The 12,003-nt window shown below is 44.5% G+C and overlaps 1 protein-coding gene across 5 annotated transcripts in view; it reads right to left on the bottom strand.

The window, feature by feature from the left end:
* Positions 1-5,078: 5,078 nt before the first annotated feature.
* SGPL1 (sphingosine-1-phosphate lyase 1) overlaps positions 5,079-12,003 on the bottom strand; it is a 53,382-nt gene continuing 46,457 nt past the window's right edge. For all 5 annotated transcript variants that reach the window (XM_027531055.1, XM_027531057.1, XM_027531056.1 and 2 more), the window contains exons 11-15: positions 11,702-11,851; positions 10,310-10,548; positions 9,032-9,178; positions 8,006-8,126; positions 5,079-7,501 (exon numbers count right to left, since the gene is read on the bottom strand). In XM_027531055.1, coding sequence (XP_027386856.1) covers positions 7,361-7,501; positions 8,006-8,126; positions 9,032-9,178; positions 10,310-10,548; positions 11,702-11,851 — 798 coding nt within the window. In that variant the 3' untranslated portion in view covers positions 5,079-7,360. The remainder of the gene's footprint in view (positions 7,502-8,005; positions 8,127-9,031; positions 9,179-10,309; positions 10,549-11,701; positions 11,852-12,003) is intronic.

Here is a 12,003-nt window from a genome sequence, read left to right as displayed (position 1 = left end):
AATTTTCTAAGGAACCTATGTATTAATTCTCCATAGTGGCTGTATCAATTTACATTCCCACCAACAATGCAAGAGGGTTCCCTTTTCTCCACACCCTTACCAGCATTTACTCCTTGTGTATTTTTTTTTTTATCATGGCCATTCTGATTGCCACGATATGGTACCTCATTATAATTTTGATTTGTATCTCTCTAATTAGTGATGTGGTGAGCATCTTTTCATGTGCCTCTTGGCCATCTGTATGTTTTCTTTGGAGAAATGTCTGTTTAGGTCTTTACCCATTTCTTTTAATTGGGTTGTTTTTCTGATACTGAGCTGCATGAGCTGTTTGCGTATTTTGGAGATTAATCCTTTACTGCTTCATTTGCAAATATGTTCTTCTGTTCTGAAGGCTGTCTTTTTGTCTTGCTGTGCAAAAACTTTGGAGTTTAATTAGGTCCCATTTGTTTTTGTTTTTATTTTCTTTACTCTGGGAGGTGGATCCAAAAAGGTGATTTATATCAGAGTATTTTTCCTGTATTTTCCTGTAAGAGCTTTGTAGTGTCTGGCCTTACATTTAGGTCTTCAGTCCATTTCGAGTTTATTTTTATGTATAGATAGTGTTCTATTTTCATTGTTTTACATATAGCTGTCCAGTTTTCCCAGTACCACTTATGGAAAAGATTGTCTTTTCTCTGTTGTATGTTCTTTGCTCCTTTGTCTTGGATGAGATGACCATGATGCATGGGTTTATCTGTCCTATACCACTGATCTCTATTTCATATTGATCTGTATGGTATTTGTGCCAATACCATACTGTCTTGATTCCTGTAGCTTTGTAGTAGTCTGAAGTCAGGGAGCCTGATTCCTCTAGCTCTTTTTCTTTCTCAAGATTGCTTTGGCTATTTGGGATATTTTGTGTTTCCATACAAAGTGTAAAATTTTTTGTTCCCATTCTGTGAAAAATGCTGTTGGTAATTTGATAGGGTTGTAGTGTATGTGTAGATTGCTTTGGGTAGGACAGGCATTTTCACAATATTGAGTCTTCCCATCCAAGAACACGGTTGTATCTCTCCATCTGTTTGTGTCATCTTTCTTTCATCCGTTTTTTAGTTTTCTGAGTACAGGTTTTTTGCCTCCTTGGATAGGTTTATTCCTAGGTATCTCATTCTTTTTGTTGTGATGGCAGATGGGAGTGTTTCCATAATTTTTTTCTGATCTTGTTTGTTGTTAGTGTATAGGAATGCAGGAGATTTCCGTGCATTAATTTTGTATCCTGCAACTTTACCAAATTCATTGATGAGCTCTTGTAGTTTTCTGGTGGCATCTTTAGGATTTTGTATATAAATAGTATTATGTCATCTGCAAACAGTGACAGCTTTACTTCTTTTCCAACTTCTTTTTTTTCCCTGATTACCATGGCTAGGACTTCAAAAATTAGGTTGAATAATAGTGGTCACAGTGGACATCTCTGTCTTGTTCCTAACCTTAGAGGAAATGCTTTCAGTTTTTAACCACTGAGAATGATGTTTGCTGTGGGTGTGTCATATATGGCCTTTATTATATTGAGATAGGTTCTCTCTATGCCCTTTTCTGGAGTTTATTTTTTTTTTTAATCATAAATGGGTATTGAATTTTGTCAAAAGCCTTTTTTGTATCTATTGAGGTGACTGTGTGGTTTTTACTCTTATATTTGTTAGTATAGTGTATCACATTGATTTTGTATATATTGAAGAATCCCTTCATCCCTGGGATAAATCCCACTTGATCATGGTGTAAGATCATTTTAATGTATTGTTGGATTCTGTTTGCTACTATTTTGAGGAGTTTTGCATCTGTGTTCACCAGTGAAAATGGTCTGTAATTTTCTTTTTTGTGTGTGATACATTTGGTTTTGGTATCTGTGATGGTGGCCTCATAGTGTGTTTAGGAGTGTTCCCCTCTCTGCAATTTTTTGGAAGAGTTTGAGGAGGATAGGTTTTACCACTTCTCTGAATGTTTGATAGAATTCGCCTGTGAAGCCATCTGTCTGGTCCTGAACTTTTGTTTGCTCGAAGATTTTTCACTGCAGATTCAATTTCATTACTTGTGATCGGTTTCTTTATATTTTCTAATTCTTCCTGGTTGAGTCTTGGAAAGTAGTGCCTTTCCAAGAATTTGTCCATTTCTTCCAGGTTGTCTATTTTATTGTCATATAGTTGCTTACAGTAGTAGTCCCTTACGATCCTCTGTACTTCTGTGGTGTTGTAATTTATTTCTAATTTTATTGAGTCCTCTCCCTTTTTAATTTTTTAAAGAAAATTTTAACTGGATAAAAATTGCTTTACAATGTTGTATTGGTTTCTGCCATACAACAGTGTGTTGCTGCTAAGTCGCCTTAGTTGTGTCTGACTCTGTGTGACCCCATAGACGGCAGCCCACCAGGCTCCCCCATCCCTGGGATTCTCCAGGCAAGAACACTGGAGTGGGTTGCCATTTCCTTCTCCAATGCATGAAAGTGAAAAGTGAAAGTGAAGTCGTTCGGTCGTGTCCAACTCTTCTCAACCCCATGGACTGTAGCCTACCAGGCTCCTCCGTCTATGGGATTTTCCAGGCAAGAGTACCGGAGTGGGTTGCCATTTCCTGCTCCACAACAGTGTGAGTCAGCCATAATATACACATATCCCCTTCCTCTTGAGCCTCTCTCCCCTCATCCCACCATCTAGGTCATCACAAAGCACCAGGGTGAGCTGTGTTATATAGCAACTTCTCACCAGTTATCTGTTTTACACATGATAGTGTATATATGTTGATGCTACTTTCTCAAATTCAACCTACCCTCTTCTTCCCCACTGTGTCCACATGTCCATTTTCTTCATGTACATCTCCATTCCTTCCTGCAAATAGATTCAACAAAACCATTTTTCTAGATTCCATATATGTGCATTAATATATGATATTTTTCTCTTACTTCACTCTCTGTAAACAGGAGCTGGGTTCATCCATCTCAATAGAACTGACTCAAATTTGTTCTTTTTTGTGCCTAATATTCCATTGTATGTATGTACCACATCTTCTTTATCCATTCATCTGCAGATGGACATCTACATTGCTTCCATGTCCTGGCTATTGTAAATAGTGCTGCAGTGAACATTAGGGTCATGTGTCTTAGAATTGTGGCTTTCTCAGGATATATGCCCAGTAGTGGAAGTGCTGCATCATGTGGTAGATTTATTCCTAGTTAAGGAATCTCCATAATGGCTCTATCAGTTTCCATTCCCACCAACAATGTCAGAGGGTTCTCTTTTCTCCATGTCCTCTCCAGCAATTTATGGCTTGTAGGTTTTTGGATGATGGCCATTCTGACTGGTGTGAGGTGATACCTCATTGTAGTTTTGATTTCTCTATTAAGTGATGTTGAGCAACTTTTTATGTGCTTATTTGCCATCCCTTTTTCCCTTGATTCTGGCTAAAGGTTTATCAATTTTGTTTACCTTCTCAAAGAACCAACTTTTAGTTTTACTGATCTTTGCAACTGTTTCCTTTGTATCTACTTCATTTATTTCTGCTCTGATCTTTATGATTCCTTCTAACTCTGTTGTTGCAGTTGTCTGGTTGCTTTAGGTATAAGGTTAGATTGTTTGAGATTTTTCTTGTTTCTTGAGATGAGACTGTATTGTTATAAGCTTCCCTCTTAGAACTGCTTTTGCGGTGTCCCACAGGCTTTGGGTCATCATGTTTTCATTGTCACTTGTTTCTATTTTTTCTTTCCTCTTTGGTTTGTTCAGTGACCTCTCAGTTATTCAGCAGAGTGCTCTATCAAACCAATGAAGTGCAGACAGTGGTCCTACATCCGCTTCACTTCTGACTTGAACTCTTCTAAATGTGCTTTGACCTAATGACTATGGATCAGAGCACAAGTCAGTAGTCATGGACTACTGTGTTATGTTGAGTCTGTGTTATGTCACCTTCTTGTCTCTGCTTACTCTCATGCATCAAAGGCTGAAAAACACCAGCCTGGAGGTCACTACAGTTATATGAAGCACTTCTATGTGGTACAAAGACATAAACAACACTTTTTAGAAATAAATATGTTTATTCTAAAATTAATGCAAATAATTAAAATTATAGACAAGGATGTTAAGGAGAGATTATGGAAAAAAAAAGCAAGCACAAGATAAAGTAAGGCTATTACAACAGACAACTCACAAGGCTCTCAAACAGCTGATTTTTTACAGGCTGTAGCTGGTGGCTACCGAGTCAGGCCTCTGTCATTACTTCTGTCACTACTGGATCTAGGTAAAAGCAGGCTGTTGCTAGTAAGACCCACAGAGAAGGCAAAGGAGCTCACAGCTGTATGGAGCAGGCAGAAGCATCAAACCACCACCTCTTGGGTGTGCCATGCCTCCCTCTAATCATATCCTGGGCCTTCTTTCTCTAGAGTTTACCCCTAGCAAGTAGGTCCTCAAGGAACCAAGTCATTTGGCAGAAAACTATATAGCAAAGGTGGCATTCTTTAGCTTGATTCTGGCAAAGTACAAGTGGGCTGAGAGCCAGAATGCAAAGCTAGGGTACCTGATGGACAGAACTAATCCAAATAATCCTTGAGAAAGACTTCTTACTTCCTGTTCATAATGGAACAAGAGGCCCAGTGGTTACCTCTGCAGATATCTGAAGGGTTCTGTCAGCTCCCAAACCAAATGCAGGGTTTGAAGTCAGTGTCCTTTCATAAGATGGAACCATACTGCCCAGCTAGCTAGGGACCACCCAAGACAGTCCAGTCCATCATTAAGATGTGTGCAGATACGCATGATGACAACTGAAAACATAAGGCAGGACACTGGCTCTGAGGAACTCGAGATGTGAGTTCCCGACTTCCCTTTCAACAGGTGTGACCACCACTCCTGGTGGAGCTACCAAGGGTAGTGCTTGGAACTGAGCAGAGCTGCCACTCATCTATGGCTGTGACCTGGTTCTAGTATCAGTGGGCACACACAACCACCTCACCACAAAGGAGCACTTTCTCACCAGCAGCCAGTTTGCAGCAACCACCACCCATACAGGTTATCTCCCCTGTATGCCTAAATAAACAAATGAATGCAGTCATCCGTCCACAATGATTAAGATTTGGGACATTTTATTACTTAGTTGCTTCTTAAGAGATTATTGCTACAATTAGGAAGGGAGCCTTGAGATGGAAAGGGGGGAGGTTAAAGACAGAAAAGATTTAAAAGAGGCAAGTACCATTTTCCAAGTATAAAACTGGTCATATTAAAAGTGACACGGCAGTATATTCATGCAACTACTTAACCTCTAACCCAGAAACAAGAGTACAGTTTTTGCAGAGGCCAATGAGACATCTGCAAGCAACATGATACCATGAAGACATTCCATCTACCTCTGCAGACTAGATGCTACTTACGCACACAGATATGTAAAAAAACAGAAAGCCCACAAGTGTTAAGTCTAACACTCATGATCGTAAAGTGGCGACAGCAGGTCCCTTTGAAAACACCACAGCCCACAGAGGAAGGTCCTGGGGAGACATGGGAAGCAACAGGACACTCTGCAGGTATGTGCTTCTTTGTTTTTAGCAGCTGACAAACCACAGAGGTGCCTGTGAGTGGTTCTGGGTCCCTGGAATTCCTCCAACACGATGAACGCACTGGAGATCCAGGGATGGTTCACACACAGTGCCCATCAATTCATCAACCAGGGGGAGAATGTGACTCCCCTATCCAAAGGAGCTCTGCTTCTAACACAAACATACCCACATTCCTGGAGCCTACAAGGACAGAATGAAACACAACACACCAGCCCTGCAATGACGCAGCCAGCCAGTCAGTTATTGTGGAGGAAGCACAGTGCTAAAGAACACTTAGACGAATGTGCCAGGGAGTCTGGGGGAAGTCCAGGCCAGCACTCCCAGTGAAGAAGGCTAGAGGACACCAGCCGGAGGCGGCTGGGTATTCAGGAGTCCCTGAGAAGGGTGGTGGAACAGAGGAAAGTGTCTCCTGACTTACCCTACCCAGGTAAAAACCTCAAAGACTGATTCAGTTCCCTCCGGGCCTGGGTCAGGAGTAGCCCAGCACTGCTCACTGTTGAGAAAGAAGGCACATTGTGTGTTGGCATGCGGGTAGGACAGTGGCTCAACTGAGATCAGGGCCCTGTGCCAGGGGCAGAGGGTAGGAAGTGGGCGCAGGGTTGGGTCCTGTTCCTGCGCCACCCTGAGCAACTGGTCTTAACGAAGGAATCCCAGGCCCTAGGCCTCAAGTGACACTTGATGTCTTCCTATTCCAGAGTCTCTCTCATCCTAGCCAGGGCCGAGGAGCGTCCAGTACCTGAGGCTTGACTGCCGTCGTACCTTTGGGAGTTGAATGAAGGGGAGAGAGGCAGAAAGAACACACTAACAGGGATTTTCCTTGCCTTGGGGGCTCTCTCACGCCCTCCCTGGGGAAGTCAAGGCAACTTGTGAAGGTGCTTTGAGCTGTTCCTTCAGGCAAACAAAAAACAAACGTGCATGACAGCTAGAGCAGCAGGGCGGAGGGACTGCTGCTAACTCTGGGTGCTCGTCCTGCGCTGATGCTCAGGGAAGTCTAGAAAAAGGCCTGGTTCCCGTCTTCAGGGGCCCAGCAGAGGGCTCAGGTGTACTCCAAGAGGCAGCACCAGGGCCAGAAGGTCCTAGCTTCTCTGGAACCCACACCATTCTCGTCCTAATCCATGCAAAGAGGAACAAACCACTGGGAACGGAAGGTGATGGCAACCAAGTACTACAAGGGGACCGCAAGCACAGATGGGGAGCAGCAACCACTCCAGACCCTGCCTTGGGGGACTGAGCAGATTTGCCTGACCCTGCTGGCCCCGCATAGCAGAATGATGGCTGGCCAACCTGTGTCCTTGAAAGCATAAGCTGTGAAAGAAGGGACTCTAAGAGAGAACACTAGGGCTGGGAAAGCCTCCTGCTTGAGCGGACCTCACCCTCACCTAGGGGAACACCAGATACAGAACAGAATTCCTGTCTGACTAGCCCAGCTGCCTGAGGTAACAAAGTACACCTTTCCTATCGTAACCTGGAGCCCAGCTTCCCTAAGGAGTCAGGACAGGTCAGAGCTGCCACACCGTGATTAAGTGAAGTTGACAGCAAGAGAGGTTAGAGAAGGAAATGGTTAAAACAATTCCCAGGGGAACATTTAGAACAAGGACAAAATAATTACGTCATGGGATCCTTTGAGGTCTTCACATTCAAAACCACCAAAGGATGAGAATCCTGAGGATCAAGCTGTCTCGTGCTCTGCGTCGTGCTCTATGGAGCAAGACCAGATGTTGAAACCACGTGGCCTGTCCCACACCCCGAGAACCTTCTGAAGGTCAGACACCCCTCGGGGTTACAGAGGGTCTCAGCTCAGCGGGGTTTCGGAGAGCCATTCATCTGGCTGCCCTGAGTTGTAGTGTCTGTACTGAAAAGGCTGTCCAAGAAGACGGAGGACAACTCCGCCACCAGGTTCCTGTCGATGGTAGCCTGGGCCATGCCATAGATCGCACCCTGGAAATCCAAAGAATGTCATTAGTGATGAGGGGTTTGAAGGAAATAGAAAGCTGTGGTCATGCGCTCCTCCTCCCCGCATCTCCCCACTCCCATCCCAGGCGCAGTTCCACCAGAAAGATAGCTGGCGTAAGATGTTTGTCATAGGCATTTGCCAGTCTGCCCTTCTGCCTAAAGAACTAGCCTGTGGGATCTGGTGTAGAAAATTTCAGAGGAAACTGGCTTAGTGCCTTTCCTGTGTAAAGATTTTCTTTTTAAAGGAATACTACCACTGCCTGCCTTCATGTTAACACTTATTATTATATCTATAGATACCTTACTTGAGACCAAAAATCCCTGGGAATGGGTAAGCAGAGACCATCAGTTCTGATTAATAAAGAAGTTTGTGGATAAGGGGCAGAGGCAGGAACAGACTGGAGGTCATCTGATTTTTTCAAACCCACCACCAACACCTAAGCTTCCACAGAAAAAAAAAAAAAAAAAAAAAACCCCAAATGTCCCTACCATTCCTGTGGTCTTTGCTTTCGGATTCTTCATGATTTGAGTGACGGATTCCCGGATATCCTTAAGGAACTGTATGGCTACCCGCTTGCGGGTGTGTACCAATGTGATGCAGAAATGAAGGCTACGGAAGAAGAAAGACAAAGTGAGATGAATCTGGGACAAAGAGGGAAAAACATTCTGAAATCAAGGAGCTCCAAATGCAGGAATTTATTGGTTGCTTATTTATGTTATTATTCATGATAAGCATAGTCAAGTTGCTCCCAGTCCTAGGCATCAGGGCTCTTAAATACCCAGACTGTTGACTGTAGGCTGGCATGAGGGCATCATGCCCTGAACATGATCAAGAACCACCGTGGTAAGTCGAATACAGCTGGCTGTTCTGTGCCACCCCTCCCCTCAAACTGTCCACTGCGTTCCTTCAACTATAGGACACTTATCTTAGGTGGTAAACCTCATGGTGATAGGGCCATATGGCTGGGGTCTTGAAGGACTTCAGGGCAAAGAAACTCTGACTCCCTTTGGAGGGAGACTGGGTACAAAAAGATTGTGAAGAGGAGAACAGGGAGTCCGGATGGGACTGGCAGTGCACCAACACGTGAAAGCATCAGGGCTGCGTGGAGGACACCGAGACCCCTACTCTTGCAGCGGAGTGCTTATTTACAGGCATCATGCAAGACTAGAAAAGCATATGCAAGGTGACAGTATCAGGTCCAAATGATTTAGAGGCCCTCTGGAAGGTTCTAAGCTCACCATTCCTCTGATTACCTGAGTAAGAGAGAGAACAGAGCCCAGAGCAAGGGTGCGGGTAACAATCTCACTGTCTCAAGAGGTTGCCACCTCATTTGCCACAGTTTAAAGCTGACAGTCTTATTCTTGAAACTGAGTAACTCCTAACGGCAAGGCCGACGATCTACAGATACTACAGTTGCCATGAAAGTGCTGCTAGCAGTCCCTCTATCCTTGAGGTCACCTTGCTGCCAAAGTTCTTCAGCAGCCATAGACCAAAGGAAGCGTCTTCAAGCTCACCTGGGTGGGAACTGCAGCTGATTCAAGTTCCAGCCCTTGGCATTCATCAGGTTGAATAGTCGATAGATATCAAAATCACGAGAGCCCAGAGCGATGACTGACAACTGAGGATTCCCAAAGACAAAGATGCCTTTGATATTTTCTAGTCTTAAACAAAGGGAACAGAAAGGAAATTCAGTCACATACTTCTGGCCATCATCTCATGTCACCCTTATAACAATCTGAGCTTTGGGGACTTGAGTTTCCTAATCAGGTGGCTAGACTGAGATCGGTAGTTCCTAAATATTACAAACACTTAAAGGCCCAAACCCCACTAGATCCAATACTTTTGGCTCCTAACCTGTCTGCCCAACTCCTAAATTATGTATCCCCCCACCTCCCACAGGAGTATCTGAGGAATAAACAATGCACTTTTTTTTTTTAATCCTAGAAAAACGATCCCTCCATCTCTCCTTAAAAACTCATCCATGTAATCCCTGAAGCAGGAGATGGTACAGCAGTTCTCAGCAGATGGGTGTATCAGGACAATATACGGGCCATGGTCAAACGAGCCAGGCCTAGTGGCCACTTTCGTTCAAACCTCGGTAACACACAGAACCAAGCAGGTAACACATGAAGAAGAGACGTTAGTGGAGAAGGAAATGGCAACCCACTCCAGTGTTCTTGCCTGGAGAATCCCAGAGATGGCAGAGCCTAGTGGGCTGCCGTATCTGGGGTCGCACAGAGTTGGACACGACTGAAGTGACTTAGCAGTAGCAGCAGCGTGGTTTTGCCTTAACAACCCAGATTTCAGCACCCCTTCCTCCCCGACCCCTTCCAATTCTTTTCTTCTTCTAATGATTCCACAAGTATGATTCTTAGACCTGCAGCATTGGTGTCTACTGGGCATTTTCAGAAATGCAAATCCTCACATTCCTGTTCCACACCTACTGCGTCAGAATACTAGGAGTGGGGCCTGGTGGTCTGCCTTTTAACAAGCCCTCCAGGTGATTAGGATTCAGCCTCAAGTTTGAAAACTACAGTCTTAACCATTAAGCACTTGGTAAGAGCTGCCAGTTGGTAAGACATCCTTGGAGACAAGATGGCCTACAGAGGAAGCCTGGCTGTGACCCCAAGTCACAGCACAGCAAGGGAGCTTATTCTCCTCAGCCAGCACCACACTCCTAAGCTTCAGGGGCCTACAGGTGCTGGAGCTGTGGTGCTTGGCCTGGCAGATGCCTTGAGCCTATGTGCATACAACGCAAGAGACAAGGCAGAATGCCAGCCTTGCACACGTACTCTGACTTGAGGAAGCGAGTGGTTTTGATGATCTGTTTGGTAGCTTCAACGTAGCCGCTCTCACCGAAGTACATCAAGGAGGCCCAACAGGCTGCGCTGATGCCGCCAGGCCGTGAGCCCGCAATGGTTGGGGAAGCGTAGATGCCGCCCTGCCAGTCTGTGGCAACGAAGAACTGATAGCTCCTGTACTTCTTGTCAGAGTACAAGAGCACGGAAGAGCCCTTGGGGGCGTAGCCATACTGCAGGGAGAAGCAGACAGGTGAGTGAGTGGTTCGCGTGCAGACCCGCCCCAGGACTCCAGGCATTTCCCCTTCACCTATCAGGGTCTCTTGACAGTTTCATCTCACATTAAGATTTCCAACTCAGAACTTACTAAAGAATAGAGGAAACCAAAGGGATGGGGTTTAAAATTCTCTATTTTAGGATTAAGGAATCTGAGGCCTAGGAAAAACAATGTCTTATCTAGTTAATGGATTTGCCTCCTCTCATCCAGCATGTAGTTTTCCTTATTTAAAACAGGACCTCAGGGTGGTATGTCAGGATTGAAACTTCCTGGAAGGTAAATTTCCACTGGAAGCCAGGAAAGCAAGGAATTCAGGTCACTTGGAGCAACTAAAATCATGGTTTGACTCACTTTCCATCTTTTTTGCTTAGTATACTTTCCTCTTCAGAATACCATGGTGCTCAAAATCTAGAAGCTACTTAATCCAGCTTTAAAATAAACTATGTACTTGACTAACGTGCCCTCCTAATGAAGTCTCACTGAAGCTAAGACGGAACTCATTTCACTCCCTGAGCCGCACAAGGACAGATGGTAAGAAGAGGGCATGGGGCTGTCTGACGTAGACTCTGCCTCTGGGGATAGCGGGCATGGACACTTCAAACTTCGCAAGGCGAACATTCCTGAGCTCCTAAGGGTTCATCCCTTTTCCCAGAGGCCTCTTCTGTTGATAAATTCCAGTCCCTCAGGTGCAGGAGCCCCAGGAGCATGGGGGCTGAAACATTAACATACCTCCTCTTAGGAATTCTGGTATCAACCTCACCTCTTCCCCAACCCCAAAACTGTTAAGGGTCCAGGATCCTTTCTTTGTGTAAGAGCCACCACACTAGTATGTCCTGGTTACGTATAGTCACTGGATACAGAAATTCTCTTAGCCATATGACACAAAGATAATAGGTTCCTTTCCACTACTGCTTATCACCTCCAGCTCTATATCCTGTCATATCACTTTACCTTGTGACAACCATCAGCTGCCCTGGCAAGAGCAAAGAGCCAGATCTAATTTTACACTTACGGGGGACACTGAGGCTTTGACTGATTTCTTTTGTTGATGATAGTCAAAATAATCAACTGTCAACTTTGATTAACATGTGGTCTCTCTCTTCACTCACCTTATGAGTATCAGCTGAAATGCTGGTCACGCCTTTCACCCGGAAATCAAACGGCTGCTCCAGCGGGTATCCCGCTTTCTCCATGAAGACGATGAGGAAGCCCCCCAGACAAGCGTCCACATGAAGAGGTATTTTGTATTTGACAGCCAGCTAGTTCCAAAGACCATAAAGAATATCAGTTATAGCCCTATAACAAAAGCTTTGCGAGACATGGGTGGAAAGCTGGGATATAACCACAGAGCATTATGTACTATGTTTTAAAATCCTGGCTATTTTTGACATTCTTTTTTTTTTTTTCTATT

The sequence above is a fragment of the Bos indicus x Bos taurus genome, chromosome 28, assembly GCF_003369695.1.
Source record: "Bos indicus x Bos taurus breed Angus x Brahman F1 hybrid chromosome 28, Bos_hybrid_MaternalHap_v2.0, whole genome shotgun sequence".
In the NCBI taxonomy this organism is placed as follows: Eukaryota; Metazoa; Chordata; class Mammalia; order Artiodactyla; family Bovidae; genus Bos; species Bos indicus x Bos taurus.
Note: the sequence above shows the minus strand (reverse complement) of the source record. Positions and strands in the feature narration are given on the sequence as shown.